The sequence below is a fragment of the Protopterus annectens genome, chromosome 14.part0 (assembly GCF_019279795.1).
Source record: "Protopterus annectens isolate FY-2018-M chromosome 14.part0, PAN1.0, whole genome shotgun sequence".
NCBI classification, from domain to species: Eukaryota; Metazoa; Chordata; order Ceratodontiformes; family Protopteridae; genus Protopterus; species Protopterus annectens.
Genome location: NC_056748.1, coordinates 438,179,593 through 438,201,806, shown reverse-complemented (window position 1 = coordinate 438,201,806; position 22,214 = coordinate 438,179,593). Strand labels below are relative to the sequence as shown.

General features: G+C 37.4%; 1 protein-coding gene across 2 annotated transcripts in view; it reads right to left on the bottom strand.

Moving 5' to 3' along the window:
- JAKMIP1 (janus kinase and microtubule interacting protein 1) overlaps positions 1-22,214 on the bottom strand; it is a 2,220,219-nt gene that overhangs the window by 648,671 nt on the left and 1,549,334 nt on the right. For both annotated transcript variants that reach the window (XM_044056204.1, XM_044056206.1), the window contains exon 11: positions 14,075-14,158. In XM_044056204.1, the coding sequence (XP_043912139.1) occupies positions 14,075-14,158 (84 nt within the window). The remainder of the gene's footprint in view (positions 1-14,074; positions 14,159-22,214) is intronic.

Sequence of the window (22,214 nt, the reverse complement as noted above, 5' to 3'; positions counted from 1 at the left end):
TATCCCGGCATATGTTACACTTCCATTGCCCTACTTCTCCTGGTATAGCTGGATATCGTGAAAAGGGGGGGAAAATCATATAGGAACATTCCTGTCAAAGAAAAAGTAAAAAAAACATTGGTCTTCCAGGCCTTCTTGCATAGAGCAGAATTTTGTCAGATGATTATTTAGAGAGGAGACAAATAGGTCTATAAAAGGAACTCCCCACAGACGGATGAAATCTTGGAAGACCCCCTGATCTAGTTTGCATATGTGAGGGTCTACTCTATCCTGCTCACCTTGTTATGCCACACAATACTGTTCTGCTGAAATGAAGGGTGCCTGTAGAGTGAGACTGTTCTGTGAAGCTTTATTCCACGTTAAAATGGCTATTCTGCAAAGAGGGTACAACCTGGTTCCCCTTGCTTGTAGATGAACCACATGACTGTGGTATTGTGTGAAACAACTCAAAGTAGTCCTGGGAAGAAAGGATGATTAAACTAAAGTAACAATGGTGTTACTGCCAAATGCAAGATACATACAACGATACCACACCATAAAAAGTTTAATGGATAAAGCTTTTGGGTATACTGATGAAGGGTGAAGGGTGTAGACCCGAAAGATTTATCCATTAAACTTTTTATGGTGTGGTATCGTTGTAAGAAAGGATGATTCACAGAGTGAGTACCTTGATCAGGGCAAGTGTCTTCTTTATATTTAGGTGCTTGCTTTGATCTTAAGTGTCCCACACACCTGGCGCTATTATCCTTCCTGAAACTGCTCCCCAGTCAAAGGCCGAGGCTTCTGTGATGACTGACAAGCACTTGAACAGGGAAGGAGGAGATACCTGAATTTAGGGATACTTGCTGTCTATACCAAGTAATTTTAAGGTTTGAAAGGACAAGGGATGTTTGTGCTAGGACCAAAGAGAACCCATATACCATTGTATCTTTCTCAAGTGCCACCTTGCCAGGGTTATCATAAGAATTCATAGAGGTATTCCCTCACAGTCACATAAATCTAAGTGGAAAACCTTAGAACTAGATCTATATATATAGATCCATTTCTTTCCATTAAAGAAAAGCTCTTGGAACTGAGGTGCCCAGCGTCACTCCAGGAATACAATCTTGTGTAAAGGAGTCAAAAACAACTTTTGAATGTTCTCTTGGAATCTCAGCTTGTGTAAGAGATCTCTCACCCAAGGGAGATATTTCTGACAATTTCAAAAAGACTCTGCAAATGTAAGCAAGTCACCTAAATATGGAAAAAAAGAAAAATGATACCCTATAGCCTGCAATGAGCTATAGCTGGAACTAGACACTTTATGAACACTCTTGGTGCAGTGGATAGTCCAAAGGGTAAGACAGGTAATTGATAAAATGATCCAGACACACAAAACCTTAAGAAAAGCCTGAAATCTGGATGAAAAGGAATGTGACCAGCATCTTTTAAACTTTTAAATGCAGCAAAAAAAAAAAAAAACACAACAAATAAAACACTAATAAAATAAGTGACAATGGCCCACAGCTCTAAAGGCAAACTTTAATATGTGAACACTTTCATTCACTCAAATCAAATGAACTTCTTCAGACAAATTCAAACAGTAAAGCCCCTCCTTATAAAACCATAAAATCACATGACCAATAAAATGCATTGCATCACAAGTGTAAAACTGGTTGTTAAAAATTATACATATTTATAAAGATATTTACATATTTACATACATTCTGAAATAATTTTTAAGCACAAAGTAGAGCATTAATATATAAACAATCAAAAAGGTGCATCCATACAAACCTATAACTACATAAAATATTAATATGCATGAGGAGGTTCAGGTGGATCTGCCCACTAGTGATGCAATCCCCCATGAGCATAAAAGCCCTTACATTTATTTCTAAAATCAATTTCACATATTTTTTTGAATGGTGCTAGTGTGGGACACAAGGGTGGATTGAAAGTACTAGGAACCCTGGTTTCATTCACATTATTCATTTCACAACCATGAAATAAAAGCTGTAAATTTAACTTACGAATGTAAAGTTTAAAGTCTATCAATACAGTGCCTTTATTTGCTTTCTGCATTGGTATAAATGTCAATCCCCTTGCTAAAATTTCAATTAAATTAGGTTCTATAGTCACAGTAGTAAAGTTAAATATATTAAAGTCATCTTGCTGGCTAGTTTGAATAACAGGATGTCCAGCTGCTTCACTGTGGTTGTATTCCTCACCAGAAATAACAGTCCCATGCTCATTTACTTCAAACTGTACTTTCCAGTTTGCTACTATCGCCGTTTGTTGTAGCGGTTGTTTTTCTGTGATTTTGCCTTCCTTTTGGTGCCTCCTCGTTGCATTTGACCGTTGTTGTACGTAGGAGCATGAAACATTTTTTCTCCTAAAACTCCATTGATGTTTCTCCCTTGCAAACGCTCACTTCTTAGCTGGCTTGTCCCTTCCTGTTCCTCTGATTCAATGACATCACCAGTGACATCACTAGTGGGCAGATCTGCCTCAACCTCTTCATGCATATTAATATTTTATGTACTTATAGGTTTGTAAATGCACCTTTTTGATTGTTTTATATATCAATAATGCTCTACTTTGTGCTTAAAATTATTTTAAAGTATATGCAAATATCTTTATAAATATGTATATGCTTTAACAACCCGTTTTAAACTTGTGATGCAATGCATTTTATTTGTCATGTGATTTCATGGTTATATAGGGAGGGGCTTTACTGTTTGTATTTGTCTGAAAAAGTTCATTTGATTTGAGTGAACGAAAGCGCTCGCATATTAAAGTTTTATTTGCCTTTGGAGGTGTGGGCCTTTGTTACTTATTTATCTTTTAAATTCAGTGTTATCAGGAAAACTTGAATGAGGAAGAAGAGGTAACAGATTTATGAAGTGACATCATTTTCAAGTTAGACACCATCACAAGCAGGTCTGACAAGAAAAGATCCAGAACTGGTCTTCAAGAATATTTTCTTTGGCACTAAAATATTCTTGAATAAAAACTGTTCCCCACTTGAGAAAGTGGAACTGGGTCTATCACTCCCAAGAACAGCACGCAATGAAGGACAGATGTAAATAAAACAGCCTGGACTGGTGAAAGATAAATAACCTCCAGGCAAGGTGGAATACAGACTCAATACCATCTGTAACCTTAGATGAACGATCTTCAGAACCCATTAGTCTACAACTATCTGTTGTCAAAGACTGGTTGAATTGTCCTTGGTTTTAGTGGTTCCTGAATTCTTTCTGGAATACACTTGCCATTTTGCCAAAATTGGATGAGGGGTTAGAGTATCCCTCAGAAATTTTAAAAAAGGAGGGCAGAATAATCTTAGATATTCCCTCATTTAACTTACCACGTTCATCACATTTTTGATAACCTCTGCTGAAAAGGAACCAAAAAGTGAATCTCTATCCAAAGGATAAAACATCTTATTCATATCATCTTGGGTGGTTCAGGAAATGCATCCAGGCAAATCTTCTCAAAACTGTACCAGAGGCCATAGCCCTGAAAGAATTATCAACTGAATTATACACACACTAAACAGAGAGCAGTGACTAGTACAACATAAGAAACTAAATAATAAAAAGCAGAATTTTCCTCACAAAAAAGAAACTACAGAGAAAACATTTGTCATACTTTCACAATTAGTCAGAATAAACTTTAACATATGAGCCTGATAATTCAAAATTCTGAAAATCAAAGTTGAGTTGCACTAGCATTCACTATTTTCCCATAACCCAGAATGAGTAGGACGGGAATTTAACTATCCGTTTAGCAGCAGAATGATTAACTAGACACTGCTGCCGGGTCAGATTTGGGAAGAATGCATAAAAACTTAAAAATGACTGAGGAACTTTATACATTCTATCTTCCTTTTTAGGGGCAGCAGGCTGGCTATCAGGAAAATTACAGGCAGAGATACACAAACATATCCTCCAAAGCTGAATGAAGTTGAGGAAATGGTGAAGGTTCAGTAAATTCCTTCTGTAACAGCTCACAAAATTTTCTGAGGGACTTAAGACACCTCAGTGTACTCCCATTGAGAACATTAAACTCTGTGGAAATATTCACAGAGAGAAAATAACCCCAAAGGGAGAATCAGAAACAAAGCTCTTGTCTGCATATAAATCAGAAAACAGAGGAGAAAATCTGTTTCTGTCTCTTCATCTTACTGTTCAGATTCATAACCTTGAACCTCTTCAGGAAAACATGCATCTTTTCGTTACCACAAAGTAATAAATAAGTAGTAGCAAATGCCTGAATGAAACTCTTAGTGAGACTCAGTAAACTACTCCTGTCCAAGTAAATGGGAGGAGGAGACTGGTTTAAATTTTCTGCTTCTTTTTGACAGAAAAATGGGGCCAACAGTGTTAGAAATGGCAAAAGTAGCTTCCCAGGAATGGGCATAACATTCTGATTAAATAGGGAACCCTTCCTTGTTTCCTCTCCCAGGACAAACAAGCCCTTGCCCACTAAAGGGACCCCCCCCCCCAAAAGCCACAGAGGACATGCCTAATTCCTGTTTCATAGTGGCTGTAGGCACTATACCAGAGGGATTTGGGGTAAAAGATGAGTGGTCTGAGGTACAATTAATGTCCACAGAAGAGTCACCCACCTGTGGCTGAGGCAGATTGCTAGTCTGCTATGAATGTAAAGGCTGTTTGCTTAAGTTTTTCTTTTTGTGGATGGAAGAAGGACAAACCATGGGATCAACAGACTGTTCCATGTTCAAGTCAAAAATGGAGCTTCATTCTCAGAGAAAACATGCAGCAAATGCCAGTAAAAACAAAGTCTTTAAAAGTCACCTTTTTCACAAACAAATACAGTAAAAAGCACTTTAAAACAATCTGCCAGCCTCATAATTTAAAATAAACAATGTTTCCACAGAAAAACAGATTTCAGTTACTTCAAACTACTTTTGAACTGACAGGGAAAACATCGCTCTCATTTAAAAGTAACGTACAGTCTCACGAGAATCCATTAAAACACGAAGGTTTAATATAACCTTCCTGAATGGAAAAAGATTAACAAGAAACAAAAAATATTGAATGGAAGATTTTCTCTCCAAAGAGAACTTACCTGCCCATCAAACGAACAGCATAAGCCGACTGACAATCATTGAAAGCCTCAGAAGCATACTCTTTCAGTACATTAAAACTCTGGAGGGCTTGGCACCTAAAATTGTCTTTTAGTCAGCTGGGTTTGAGCTGTCAGATAGCTTGGCAATGTGGAAGATGCCCTGAATGTTTTGGAAGCTGGCAGGCTGTTACATCCTTGGCAGGATATAGCCCATATAGCTTAGGCTACTGCAGCAGTGATAAATAAGAACATCATCTATGCTGCAACACACAAGTCTAGTAATTTCTTTAAAGGACTCATTGGGGATCATAATAAATTATCCATAATCCCAACAACTTAAGCGAGTTTTCCAAGTTCTGCCTTAGGAAGATTTTCACCTGGACAGAGCCTATCTCAACAGAAATTGCAGGAAATTCAAAAAGTGACAACCAATTCCACTCTACAGGCCTGCACAGCACGTACCAAAAGGCTCCAGAATACACGTACTTTGCATTGTCATGCATCTTTATGCAGGGTTGCACATGAATAAATCTCAGTGGGCATTCAGAGATATATGTAACCAATCAGATTCCTTAGGAACAGTGATGCCTTTCTGCGATATGTAAAGGAGGAATGTAAAGACTGAGCTAATCATATCCAAAGGGATGCCCTTGGGTCCCTATTCGGACTGACAGTCTATACTATTATGCTTGATAGTGTAAGAAAAAAAAAATACAATTTCAGCAAGAAAGAGCACGAATTGTGGAAACTCACTCCTGCAGAATTAAACCATTTTTGCAGGGGTGCTTTACCTCTTTGCCCCCCCCCCCCAACATGATAGTCTGGCCCATACCACCGATAACTACATACATACACAGTGTGTGTATAAAGATATATATATATATATATATATATATATATATATATATATATATATATATTTATTTTTTTTATTTAACATTTGTTGACCGGGAAAGTCCGACTAGGTTCCATAGAGCCTGTTTTCAGCGGAGGCCCGGGGAGAAATGCTCCAGATGCAGGTCTTTGGAATTAAACATATATATATATATATATATATATATATATATATATATACATACACACACACACCTGTGTCTGTCTGTGTGCACATGTATATAAATAAATACACAAACTCTAAGCATACTATAACTCTGATTATAGCAAACAATCTGAAATATTGCAAGCTTGGAATTAGTTAATATTCCCTGACATTTGCTATTATAGGATCTCAATTACAGTCCTAAAAATTACAAGAGGCATTCATTATCCCACATTCATCAGACAACAGATCAGCAGCTGCAGCTAACAGAAGACTCTGCACTCCATGTTTGGGAGCCTGTTTCATCCATATGTCATTGCATGGTAAATGTACTCAGAAAGAAAGGGCACTGAATCAACCTGAAAAAAAAAATGAAAGGCAGTATTCATAGCCTTGACAGCTTGTCAGTTCAACTTCCTGCTATGTCACATAAAACTCAATAAAGATAAGACAGGTTATGTGGTACATCAGCAAACCAGTAGGGAAACAAGAGTGCTTTACAACTTTGCAGCAACATCTTTTTTTGGTCACTAGGCATTTCAGCACAACCTTAAGTTCTCGGGTATAGAGTTCACAGGACAGAATGCAAACCATAGCATGCCAGAAGTGGACCTTTTAGCCACAAATCTCAGCAATCAATTCAAAACCTTTTGCTTCCTTGCATTCTCATAAGACTGTTTAGAGACAATTCCAAAGACTCAAACCTTACACTTTATGCCTTCTCCCATTTTCTCTGATTTAGAAAGTACTTCCCAAAGTGAATCAAAAGGCAGACCATCCAATTTTCATTATTCCTTCTTGGTCAATACACCTTTTAGAAGCCATATATTTTTTAACTCTGTTGCCCTTACATTCATATAACCTGTTAAAGATGATCAGGAAAAAACTACAGTCAAATTTTATATAAAAAAAAACGGTATAATGACTAAGAGCTCTGTAAAATCAATGTCACACACCACAGTACTATTGCAAAAGTGAAAGTAAGGAAGCTGGCGTTTTTGATTAGAACAGGACTCCTCTGTATTCTCTCCCACAATCCTCTGTGTCATTCAAATCCTCACTGCAGGAAAAGGCACCATTTCTTTCCACTCGCTCTCCACTATGATCTGTTTACACCCTGCCACAAGGCTTCTGGTGTTTACTACAGCAGAAAAACAAAATGTGAACAGTATCATTTTGCATATTTATGAAGAGAAGTCAGAGGTATGTGTTTAGCACATTTTTGGCTACTCTTTTATAATTAAAGCAATCAAACAACCATAAGAGCATCTTCCTAGCACTGCGTGCTGCAGCAGAATATTCAGTCAGTAATGGCCATCTCTTCTGTGTGCTATAAAGATTGTAGTGATTGCTGCTACTTTAAGTTAAAGTGTATTAATTGTGTCTCTTTCTGTTTGTAACCAAGTTTATTAGAGAATGCTGCTAATACAATTTTATTGTTACTGCTGAGCATTACGAAGCAAATTATTGGTGACTGATGCTAATATAACAAATTAATTGGTGGACATTACAGGCTAAGACTTTAGTTTGAAGGAGTTAGAGTGACTGCCTTCTGTGACCATATATCATAGCATTTTCATCTACAGGACTAGAAACTGAAGCTTATACCACTTAAGTCTTCCCACGGCTTAATTACAAAGTATCAGCACTGTCACAATAGTGACTATAATACTGTGAATAGTGACTGAATGAAGTAGTAAATGTACAATGTAGAAATACTACCACTGCAAATATCGTCTAGGAAATAATCACTGGCTACTAGTACAGTATACAAATGCTGTTCTCAACACTTGTATTTACAATATATGTTGCAGCTACCTATGTGAATGGCATAACCAGGGCTTAATTATTGTATATTGCTCTATGGTGTATGCTAGTGTATTCATTTCAAAGCTTATTACCACTACCAAGACAATTAAATGCATAGTGTATAGTGGTCAGCTATCTCACTGAAAGGTGTAGTTAGTCTAGCAAAAGTGGTGACTATATTGTGGGTTTATTACATACTAATTTGACTAAAAGTACTTATTAGTATTTACAGCTGCACTCAACTCTAAGTATAATTCTGAATAATCTAATTATCATAAGGGATACTGTTAACTGACTTAGTCAATGTGTAGGACATTTTATTGTTGAAGTATTAGCAATTGCTACCTAATATATCTTAACTACTGCACATTTTATTGCATTTTCTGCTGATTATTGTGAGAATATTAACCTGCTGCCTCTATATCTCCTGTACTTACCACTCCCCCCCCAACCCACATGTACTGTATTCTCCAGAAATATCCAGTTAACCCATATCTTTCCTTTACAGGTCATTACCCGGCCGTGACACTCGGGGTCCCTGGAAAACAGCCTGGAAATACCAAGCTCGGCAGCCCACTTCATGGTTCCCCACCAGCTCACTCATTAAAAGCAGGCATCTACCCCAAAGGATAACCATACGTCTCACTGACTATTACTATACCTTGAGACTGCAAATAAATCTTGTATTTCTTGCCTGCCATTAGCGCTGTATTTGGTAACCAACCAGAACCTGCCTTACACCTCTCTTTCTCATAATAATCTTACTGGCTTTTCTATTAAAACTCTTTCACTACTTATAGTTACTACCACTCCTAAAGCTCTCCCTACCTTCTCTGCCCATATCTTCTAACTATCCTAATACTTCTCTACACACCTACCTTCTCCACTGATTGTTTTTTTTTTGTGTGTGTGCATTCCTCTCTTTGTTCATCCAGCCAGCCGGTGTAGCCCCGCCACACTCGGGCTCACTTCGCTCCCCTACCCCCAATATCCACCCTTCCCCACTACATCTGCATTTATCTTTACACATAACCACACTGCCTACCTCATTACCCAATCACGTACAGCTACCCATATCATCCAACTCTCCCCTAAGCCCCTCCCTTAATTAACTCTTCTCTATTACTCCTACTATCAGTGATACACCAACTATAACTCCTAAACCCTACCCTGCACAAAGACGACAATCCTTTCATCTTATTAACATGTTACTAGTACATATTATACTAGTACATATTACTTCCATAACTGTACTACTTACACTTTCTCTCCTCACCTCTTACCATACCCACCCTACAGGTAACCCCACATTATGCAGATACTGCTGCCTCTCATCATAAGTACATTCAATCTTACTTCTCTCTCGCTTCCTCTACCCTTACCCTATCACCCACTGACTACTCATGCTTTAAAATACTACCTCACCCCAAACATCATCAACCCTCCTTAAAATTCAACAGACAAATCACAAAACTACTGCAGTCTATTCTCTACATTGCCTCTAAATAATCTTGCTCTAAGGATATTCATCCCTACCCTGGACCAACAACTACTACAAACCTACCCCCCCCCCCTGCAAATTCCCCTTCTCCCCAATAGTCTAAATCAACTTCCTAGGAAAGTTACTGACCTAGTGTTTCTAAATATAAACTGAAAAAAGTATCACTAACAAAATCCATGACATGCACGCCTATCTTTCTCTATACCTGCCAGACATAGTGGTTATAACTGAGACTTGGCTAAAGCCACATATCAATGACAATGAAATTATTCCCTCAAGATACAATATACTAAGGAAGGATAGAAAGGACAAAAAAGGTGGTGGCATTGCTATATTATTTAAGAACCATCTTACAGTCCAAATACTAAGTATACAGTATCCCTCTGTTGACAATGCAGAAATATTGTTCACCCAACTGAAACTCAACTCCAAAAAACTAACAAACATAATTGGATGCTATATACCTCCCGGCAACAATATACCCACTTTAGAAAATCTGCTCCATTGGTCCTGTTTATCTTTCCAAAATAAAACCATCATTCTGGGTTATTTTAATATAGATTGGCTATCCTGTAACTCTTCCACCCCAGCAAATAATATTAATCTCCATGGCTTTATCCAAGCCATCCAAACTCCAACAAGAATTGACAAGACAACTAACAGGGAATCAATTCTTGACTGGATTTTAACTAATAAACCTAGACACCCCTCTCTTGCAGGTTGCCTGCCCGATGGTCTAAGCGACCATTTGTCAACCGTCCTTCTACGACAGTGCAACCACAATCCTAAAGGTACAGTCTATCATTTTATTAGAAAGAAAAAAGAACTTTAACCCCATCTATTTCATAGTAGAACTAAAACAGTGCAACTGGGAACCCCTGAAATACCCAGAATTAAATGAGGTAGCTACTTACTTTAATAACACATTCTTAAATGTATTAGAACTTCATACCCCTCCTAGAACCATAAGAACCAGATCTAATCCCACTCCATGGCTTACCAAAGAAACCAAAGCCCTCCTCAAAGCTATAGATAAAGCATGAGATCACTGGAAAACTGTTAGTCCCCAGCTGAAAAACAAAAATATCAGGAGCTTAGGAATAAAGCTAAGAAACTAGTAAAACTTGACAAAATTAATTACTATTCCAATCTTCAAATCAAGCACAAAAACTGCTCTCAAAAATTTTGGGCAGCGATTAACAAATTACTACTACCAGGCAAAACTGGTACCCCCTCTCCCACCTTAGTAAATAACTCTGACAGCATTCCAACTCAATTTAGAAAATTCTTTACTGAAACAATACTGACCCTAGCAAATAAACAGAAAAATCAACACACACACCCTTCCTCTGAACCCATCACTACTCCCATAAGGAATAGCTCCTTCAAATTCCAATCAGTCTCTATAGATAGGATAAACAAGTACCTCAGAAAATTAAGCCCACTACTCTAAGCTGCTGACAAATTACCAGGGGAATTCTTAAAAATTGCTGCCAATGCAGTGGTCTACCCTATAACCATTCTAATTAACAGATGCCTCTAAGAAGCCACCGTACCAGAGATATGGAAAATATCTCACATAATCCCCCTACATAAAGGGGGTAACTCCACACAGCTTACAAACTACCAACCTATAGCAATTCTATCCCCTCTAGCAAAAATCCTTGAAATGTGCATACACTTCCAAATGATTCACTACTTGCAGACACACAGGCTCTTATCAAACACCCAGCACAGTTTCCGACACTTCCATAGTGCCACCACTGCCTTATTGTCCTTCTCCAATACAGTAAACTCTCATAGAAATGCTGGTAAATTTGTTTCTGACACTTTTCTTGACCTCTCAAAGGCCTTTGATATGGTTAGACATGACATTCTTATCAAAGAACTGTCCGAGTAAGGACTCTCTCTTCCTGCCATAGCCTGGTTCCAGAGCTATTTAGCTGGCCGTCAGCAAGCAGTCGTGTGGAAACAAGAACTCTACCCCCTTCTCCCAGTTAATCTTGGTGTTCCCCAGTGTTTTATTTTAGGCCCTCTGCTGTTCACCCTCTATACCAATAAACTTCATTCCTCCACTCCCGAAGCGTCTGTCATCTAATATGCTGATTCTACATTAATTTGTGCAACTTCCTCACTACAGGAACTTTATACATTAACTCAAGAATCTTTCCTCTCTATAGAAACATGCCTATCCAATATCCAACTCATCCTAAACCCTGCTAAAACCAAACTATTACTCTTTAAACCCATTAGGCCCCCCTCATTAACTTCTACCTTTAATATCAGGTCCAGTAACAAAACTACTATCTCTCCCACAGAGCACACCAAACTCCTGGGCACTGAGATTGATAATCTAAGATTTGATATTCATATTTCACAGACCATCAAGAAAGTTCACAAAAAAATAGGTACCCTCTATAGAAAAAGACAATTCCTTACCCAACAAACAAAAGGTACTATATCTCAGACTCACCTTATTTCTACCCTTCTCTATGCCTCAACTATTCTCACCAGCCTTAGAAAAGCAGACCTAGCTAAGCTTGACTCCTGCTATAACAAAATAACTAGATTTGCCTCTGACTCCCCATTTAGATCTCACCACTGCTCATCCTTGAAGCTGCTCAACTGGCTGGAACTACCTCAACTCCTGCATTACAACCAACTCTCTCTGGCCCATAAAATTTTATATCAACCAGAAAAAAAAAACCCTGTATTGAAAAGCCTACTTCACCTCCACACTAACAACAGAACTCTTTGCTCCAGTAACACACTTATTCTCACAGTAACTAAGTCAAATAATACAGCAGGTGATTCCCTCTTTTCTAATTATGTATCCAAAATATGGAATGCTCTACCCCTATAACATAACTACTGTGACATCCTTCATACAGTTCAAAAAAGCATTAAAACTGCATCTCACTAATAACTGGCTATACTCTTGCACTTCACCAGGCTAGACCCTACACCACCTTATCTCACACCTCAAGAGGAAAACATATGTCTATATTCTATTACTGTAGAAATACATACAATATAATAAAATAGTGTTATGGTTTTGACCCCGATAACCTTTAAGAAGTTGTTGGTTTACACATCACTCCCTCCAGCAATGACTGAGGTCATTACATATATATCTCTAGACTAATGAAACTATTACTGTAAGATTTCTCTCTTCACTAATTGTGACTGCTGTGTATGATTATACTACTATGAATTAAGACTCACTGCATTTTGTATCTAATATACTTTGTAGGGTTTTTTTTTGTACATGCTATTCATGTGTGGAGCTTTTCTCCCCAGGCATCCACTGAAAATGGACCTGTGTCCAGTGGACTATCCCGGTCAACAAATGTAAAATAAATAATAAGTAAGGCTTAGTCTAGTCACTCTTACAGAGACAAAAAAATGCACACCTCAAAAAAGCCAATAAGAGTTAGTGTAAACAATCAGCCTGGTCACTCAAATCTTCATTTGCCAATGCTAACAGACACACAGAGCAAGAAATGCTAAACTTCATAAAACAAAGACCCTGATAAGTCATAATTAATACGAAAACTTAACTCTCAGTTCAGCACAGTTCTAGGTTAAAAGTCCAAAACCTTCTGAAATGATAAATGCACCTCCATAAGATGCTCTCCCATAGTAAACAAACTCAATGACAGAGGAAATTACTGTATTCAATAAAAATCTAAAATGAAACAGAGCCCCCAAAGCTACTCCATGCTAGAAAATTTTTGGCCGAAATATATGATGGATACCTTCACCACAGTGGACTACTGTGTGTTTCCCTAACTGAAACTGATCCATCACATTCAGCCATCAGTTCCACTGCTAAATGTTGCTAAGGGGAAAATATAAGCCACTGTTGCCAACCCAAAGGTGGCAATATCCTTAACCCAAACATGTAAAAACTTAAAGACAGGGAAGAAGTAATTTTTATATAATGTGTCCGCTCGCATACAACATATTGCTAATTTATGTTTGCAAAGATTGCACAAGCAACTGAATTAAATAAGTTTTATTTCACAGACAAGTTTTCCTGTGTTACAGAAGTAACAATGCTTGGACCAGAAGATTAGACTGATTACAAGGATATTCATGAACAAAATTCTGACTGAAGGAGGACTAACCTGTGCATTTTTAGAAATGGAATTAGAGCAATATCACAATGGACTTATAATGATTATATGTCCAGAGAACTGTTATTTCATTACTACAGGAATGTATATTTTATATATTTTACATATAGGTTAAACAGGTAGTGCAAAAATGTATATAAATACTATCAGATGAAGCGTGAAGAACAAATACCATCAACTACCAACACAAATGCATGTCTTTTATAAAGCTAAAAATAAATAAATAAATAAATAAATAACGTAGCTTTCAATTTCCTTTTCTAAAAGGAAGGATCACACACTACAATAGCATAGCAGTTTTTAAGCCAAACTGTATTATTTTTGTACATTAACAAAATAATCAATAAGACTTTTTATGACTTTGTTAAATGCAAATGGAAACTGACAAAATTTCTTTGAAAAGCCCAACAATTACAGATAATTAAAACAAATGCTGTGTTAATACAGTAGAGAGCAAAATCAACACAGAGTGCAATGGTTTAGATGACTTGGTTTAAAAACCAATTTTACCTGCCCTGTTTCAGCCAGAGAACGCTCTAGGTCTTCGATTTTTGCTTGACATCTAATAAGGTCTGCCTGAAGTTGCTCACGTGTCTAATAAGAATAAATTAAGAAATTATTAAACAAGGATATCAAGCACAGTGCTACAAACAAAAGTAGTACTATAACTGAATATGGTTTCTGTATAATTAGACATGGAAAACCTTATTTATACTTAACTAGACAAACTTTACTACATGCAGAACATGTACTGAATAAACATTAGATTATGTAACAAAGCATAATCATTGTCACAAGACAAAAACTCTTCATAGTCCAATAAAATTGGACAATAAGATATAACTTCAAAGATCAAACAGAAACGCCACCATACTTTAAACACCTTGTTACCTAGTCCTTGAACTTTCAAGTTCACATCACCAATACTAAACCTGAAGTGAATACCCTACTTTTCTCAGCTAAAAAAAAAAAAAAAAAAAAAAAAAAAAAAATCACACTTCAATTTACCCGAAGACGACTAGTGATTAGAAAACGGACACTCATACCACTGTTAGAATAAGGCCTCTGTATTACTGTCAAAGCCTCAAAGAAAAAAAATACTAAGTTCTGCAAACCCTATCTAATCAAATCTGTAGATTCGTCACATTAGTTCCCCCAAAGAGAACACGACTGCTCAATCGTAACGGAAACAAAATGGTTACCATATGTGGAAGATGCACACTCCTCAGAGTCTGCCTAATCTGCAAGGCCTTTTAACAAGTCTCTTTCATTTTCTTCTCCACTCAACTCTCACAAAGACCCACAAGCTGCAACCTTCGATCACAGTCCTCTCTCTTGCTCTCTCCCTGTTCACCCCATTCACAAAGCTCCACTCCACTGACCATAGCTTCTCAGTAATGGAACCTGAAGACATAATAATCACTCCCTGCAAAACTAAGCGACATCACCTCAAAATAATTCTTGCACACAAGAGCTGCTTGTAAATACTTTTCTCCATAACACATTACAAACTCCACTACACTCACGCTATCCTACTTTCCTGCATTTACCTTACAACTTGTACCAAGAAATCCAAGCTAGATTAACCCCTCTCCATCTCTTCTCTCCCTACCCTGTACCCTACTCTGTATTTTCTTCCCATCCCACTATCACTTCTGCACCCTAAGAGCACCCAACTCTCTCTGTTGCACTTCACTCACCGTTCTAACTGCCTTCCATCCACCTAATCATCCTGTCACTTAAGCTAAAATTAACTCCTCAAATACAACTGCATTTACACCTTAACATTAGATCACTTCCTATTTTGTTACACATACTTTTTTTACATCTGTATGCAGGATACTGTATCAGACATATATCCAACTATGTTAGACAGACATTACAATGCTATCATTATGTTTTTGTGTGGTAAATATTGCATTTCTACTAAATATGTACTATAAGCTACTACTTTGTCTATTATTATTTTGCTCCCAGGCTAAGCTTCAAAATGGTCCACTGGGATTGATGCCTTATTCTGTCAGAACATGGTTAATAAATAAAATGATAAGATGAACAAATGGATACCTTGACAAATTGTAAAAATGTGAATAGGTCCTGATGGCACTGCCAAACAGATTTCACAATACACATCAAGAAACGATCCATCCTTAAGTCCTTTTTCCCATTATACACTACTTACTTATTCTGCTTGTGTGACTCCAGAAAGATTTGCTGTAAACACTACAACTACACTGTAGAAAGCTTACAAGCATTTTTTCTCCCACTCTCAAATACCCATTTAAACATATTAAGACTAGCAAATTAGCATCTCTTTAGTGTCTCTTGTACACCATGTACTAAATCCACACATACTTTTCAGAAGGCATATAGTGTAATGCACATTTTGTTAAAACGGGTCTATATTAAATCAGTGAATGCTTAAAAAAGCGAATGCTGATTTATCGACCCCATGCAAGAGAAAGCTTACAAACCTGAACACTTAGAACAGCGATTTTTTTCCCAGGGAAAAAAAAAAAATCGCTGTTCCAAAAAAGAAAAAACTTTAAAACACTACATAAAGTGGAGGGCTTCACCCCCCTTACTTAAATATACCAACTCTGAGATGACACTACAGTGACTAAAATGGCAAAATAACAAAGGCGGCCAAGCGATTTCTTTCCCAGGGAAAGAATTCGCTTATATGCCTTTTCAGTATTTTGCTGTTTCTTGCTTTCAAGTTCGATCAAGATGCATTCAAAAAATGCATCTTTGATCATATAATAGGGAACCGTTAAAACACACAGGTGCATAGTCATGATATCAGTTGTTGCTCGTCTGGTCAAGATAAAACCGAACATTCGTGGGTTCTGTTCAAGCAGCTTTATTATGTACAAACACATCAGGATTGAGGCTTAATAACTTTAACTTAAATAAACTTGTAAACTAGCTATTACACTCATACATGCTAACTCTCTGGCCGCACTCTCAAAATGGCACTGAAGCTAGCACGTGCTTGCTATTTATATGCATATGCTGTCCATGAAATGCTTCTTAAAGGTACAATACTTCCTCCCTGTTTGAAAAATGGGTTGTGCATTATTGACATCAACTGACATGCAATTAATACAAAATAATTCTTTGTCATGCAATTATACAGAACTAAAGAGATACAAACAATTATGTCCAGGTTGCTGTGTATTTCACACTAGGTCTGAAAATACGACCAAATCATGTGACATAGAAATTAGAACTAGGTTTAGCAACTGGGACATTCTCTGCTGAATGTTCGACTTTGGGAACATCAGGAACATCATCAGGATTGCTCTGAGATCTAGAGTCTATATCACAGGAATAATGTTGTGATATCAATTCTGATATAGGAAGAAGATGTCTGCAATTTCTCCTGTACTCCACACCCTCAGTTTCTACAAAGTAGGATTTCGGTTCAGTACATATACTTGTTACTTGAGCAATCCAGTCGAAACCTTTCACTGTTTATATCCTCACTATCTTTCCGTCTTTCAATGGACGAAGAAATCTGCTCGATTTATCATAGCTGGACTTCTGGAAATAACACTTTCTGAATAGTTGGGCTTTGATTGTCTTATTGTTCTTTGCTTTAGGCCTCAACAAATTGGAACCGATTAGGCAATGTGGTTCTGGTTTGCCTAGATAGAAGTCTCTGAGCAGGCAAGCCAAGTATACCGTCACGGGGTATGTTTCTGAGATCGAGTAAGTTCAAAAAGACATTGGTATTATCAAGCCTCAACTTCTCTAGTAATTGCTTTGCACTCTGTACTGCACATTCAGCTAGTCCATTTGACTGTGGGTATTCTGGACTACTAGTAACATGTACAAAGTCCCACTCTTTTACAAATTCCTGAAACAACTGACTGGTAAATTGGGTACTATTGTCAGAAATAACTTTAGGTGAACTACCATGGACTGAGAAATGACATTTCAACTTGGTGATAGCAGTGGACATTAGATTAGGTAGTAAATCAATCTCAAACCATTATGAATAAGAGTCTACCAACACTAAGTAATGCTGAGTGTTCCACTCAAATATTATGAATGGCTACTGTTGACCAAGGTAGTTCAGGAACCTGACTTAGCTGAAGTGGTTCATTTTGCAAATGCAGTTTAGTACTATTGCATACCGAACAAGAAGAAAGTACTTTATTAATATCACTTGCTAGAAAAGGCCAAAATACTAGTCCTCTCACCCTTCTTTTGGTACATTCGGCACCTCTGTGGCCATGATGTAAAATCTGGATATATTCATAGTGCAAGGAAGCAGGAACAACAACTTTAAGACCTTTGAAAATAATGCCATCTTCCATCAACATCTCATCCCTGTAAGGAAAACAAGTTTGCACTTCAGGTGGTATATTAAATTGCTTTGACAGCCATCCAACATTAATGTAGTGGTTGAGCTTTTGCAAAACGTATGATCTCTCAGCTTAAGTCTCGTGGTACAAAAATTACACACTTTCATGACATCAAAGCCAAAATTCTCTGCATTAAGCTATTCTGTTGTATTTCTGGGTGATCTGGATAAGGCATCAAGCAGATAAAGAAGTTTGCCTTTTGAATAGACCATTTTGAAGTTGTATGTTTGCAGTTTGAGCATCATTCTTTGTAATCTCACTGGAGCTGAATGCATAGGCTTACTTAAAATAGTGACTAGAGGTTGGTGATCAGTTTCAATATGAATAACTCAACCATGAATATAATCATGAAACTTGGAACATGCAAATACTATTGCCAAAAGTTTTCACAATTTAAGCATAATGCATTTCAGTTTGGGTATGAGTTCTAGATGCATAGGCTGCTGGTCTGCCTCCTTGAAGAATAACTGCTCCAAGACCAAATTTTTAAGTATCACAGGAAAGAGTTGCTGGTTTACTGACATCACAGTATCTTAATGTAGGTGGGGTGGCAATTTTCTTCTTAAGGTCTTCAAATGCTGTCTGGTGCTGTTCCAACCAAGACCATACAACATTTTTGCTCATTAGCGGTCTCAAAGGCACTGTCAACTCACTGACATCTGGTATAAACTTGCCTAAACAGTTAACCATACCAAGAAAATGTTGTAGAGCCTGGACATTAACCGGTACTGGCATCACAAGAATGGCTTGGACAGGTCTGGTTGCAAGTTAGTGCTAATAAATAAATGACCTACATATGTAACTTCTGGTAATCTGAATTTGCACTTCACAGGATTGAGCTTCAAGTTCACTTCACATGCTCTGTCTAGAACTTTCCTAAGGTTTCTGTCATGCTCTGCTTCACCACTACCTCCAACCAATAAATCATCTACTATTATGGCACAAGGATAATCCGAAAAAATTTGCTCCACTGCATGCTGAAAGACTTCACCTGCAGAATTTATTCCAAATGGCATCCTGAGGAATTTATATCTTCCAAATGGGGTACTGAAAGTAGTCAGTAATGAAGATTTGCGATCGAGCATCACTTGCCAAAATGATCTTTTTGTATCCAAGACAGAAAAAAACAGTGACATTCAGTATTAGGGCTGCAACTTCGACTGTACCCATAGGATGATATGGTCTCTCTAATGCTTTGTTTAAATCACTTGGGTCAATACATGTTCTGATTTCGTCCAAGCCTTTTTTGTGGGCTGCAACCATGGATGACACCCATTCAGTTGGTTCTGTAACAGGAAAAATTACACCTTGCTGCACCATTTTAACCAACTGAGCACTGACTTTATCCTGCATAGCTATTGGAACTTGTCTCACTGGTTTGACCACTGGACTGACTTCTGGGTCTAACTTCATAGAATACACAACTGAAAGTTTGCATAACTTATTGAAAACATTAGCATACTCTAAGAAAACAACTTTGGTAAAATTGGAACATAGACATGTGCTTATATGATGAATTTCTTTGGTAAAAGAAAGCAAATTCATTCCCAAACTGTCTCAGACTCAATAATGACTGCATAGGTCATCAGACTACATAAAATAGTAAGCTGTAGCAGTTCCTAGCCAACTGGCATGAAAGCACTACTGAACTTTCGGTTTGAATTGCTGTCCATAAGCAACAAGTTTTGCACAACCGGCCACATTAAGTTACTCTCCAGCTCTCACTTTAGCAAATGTGTCTGTGACATAACATTACACTTTGAACCAGTGTCCACTTTGAGCTTGGTGGATTTACCATTGATCTGAACAGTACAAAACACTTCATTCTTTGCCAACAAATCTACTGCATCAACATATTCACCAATTACTGATGCACCATCTACTTAGAAATTAGGGTTGCAGCTCTCTATATAATCAACCTGTTTTTTAAAGTGACCCTTCTTTATAACTATGTGAGGTTTACCTGATTTGCAAAACATTTGAAAATAGTTCCATTTTTTACACTTGTGGTATTGGTGATTAAATGCTAAACACTTTTCTCTTTTAGAATCATGTTTAGCACCACAACTGTGACAGTTAACAATAAGGCTTGATTTGGGTTTTGCTGACTCACCCTTGTACTGCACTGAGCATGTCCATTTCACTGAACTAGTCTTAGAACTTGCTGGAAAATTACGGGTTTTATCTGCCACACTTGCAAGGGTCACAGATGGAGTCTATATTAGTTCATCGACAGCTTAGGTTGACGAATCTGTAATGATCGACACCTAAGCGTCGAACTTCCAAAATCGCGAACAGCCACTTAAGCAAATTCTTTCCTCAGGAAAGAATTCAGTAGGCTGTCCGCGAACAAAATTAATTTTTCAACCTAAATAAAGTGGGGGGCTTTGCTCCCCACACCTTCCCTAACTAAATATACCAACTCAGAGATCGCTCCACATTGCCAAAAGGACAAATCCCCGATAACGGCCAAGCGACTTCTTTCCCGAGGAAAGAATTTGCTTAAATGACCATTTGCGATTTTGCAAGTTCGATGCTTAGGTGTCGTTCATTATAGTTTTGACAACCTAAGCTGTCGAACTAATATAGACCCTCACAGCTGCCATGTGTTTAGGCCTGCTTCTGCTAGCCACATGTTGCATGCTGTCTACATTTGCTCTGGAGTCTGCTGAAACCATGCTCTTATTACTTGCAAGTATACTTGTGTGCTTTTATGTAACTTCATGGATTTGACAAATCTCAATAGCTTTGCTCAGCGTTAAATCACTGTCACGAAGCAAAATCTTTCTCACTGCAGCACTAATACTACACACAAACCTGTCCTTTATTAACCCATCTTTCAAATCACCAAACCTACATGTTTTAGCTTTGTTTCCCAGGTCAGTAATATAAGCTGCAAAAGTTAATCCTTGCTTTTGATCTCTTGTGTAAAACAAATGCCTTTCTAATGGCACATTTGTCTGGGTGTTGCACACTTCCCTGAATTTGCGTTTTAAACACCCGGGGTCCTCTCTTGATTCAGCCTGTACAACAATATGACGGTTTTCCCCTTCTCCTTCATATACTGCTGGTGCATACAGAAATGAACACTCTCTTTCAATGGCCTCTGACCCAGCTAGGTTTAGCAAAATGAATGCCCTGGTGCATGCATCTTTGTCAGAATAAGCTGCTTGTATAAAAATATTGTACTCCTGCTCAGATATTATCCAGTTCTCTGCAGTATTCTAATCAAATACAAGTGATGATGGCTTTCGAAAACAGTCTGCCATGCCAACAAATAACAGTAACATACAATGCAACCCAAGTCTACTGGTAACTGTACAAACATGCACACAGATGCATATGCCAGAAATTTATGCCTGTATTTGTAACAATTAATAAACTTGTAAAAATAACTGCAAAAAATGCTGAAAAACGACCACAGGTAGTAAGATAAATCCAAAGGAACAAAATATAATCCACTGAGACAAGTTTTAATTCATAAAATCAAGTAGTGTACGCGCTTTTGTCTTGCTTCTGTGAGCAAGACTTCATCAGACAAACAGAACTAATGCAAAATGCAGCTATTTAAAGTGTCACATGCTAAACATCAATTAGCTTCTAAAAGCAAAAGTTACAGATATTTAAAAACCTTTCAGTATAAATACAAATACTAAATGAATAAGCATGAATAAAACTGACCAAGAAAAAACATACACACTGAGGATGACCTGATTTTAAAAAATATTATAAAAAAACTTTGTTTAAAAACTGTGCTAAATAATTACTTGATGTGCAAAATGAGCAATTCATTTAAAAGAACTACCCACTAGTAAAATCATATATTCACTATTACCCCAGCCTGTCAGTTAACTAATATAATACAAAAAATACAAACTGTAAAAAAATACAAAGTAATTCTACTAAGGTTACGAACATATCTCTCTAGATCTTTACATGCACAACACCTTGGTACAGATTTATGTCCTTCATACAGGGGTGTGCACAGTCACTATTTTTTTTTTGAAAAACAAAGGTCAAATAGGACTCGGTCTTTCATGACTTCCAAAAGCAAGACATAGGTTACCTCGGCAGACTACTAAGTACAAGTTTTGCTAATCTAACCTGATAGGCCTTAAATAATCTTAGTCAGGAGCCTCTGGTGACTTTCCAGTCGTGCAACATGCTTACTTACATATACCAAAGAAGATAGTGCAATCAGTGATGGATATGATAAGGGAAAAATGCAACAGTACCATAGATCTTGATCTTTCCTTTATTATTAACTGGGTCAGACA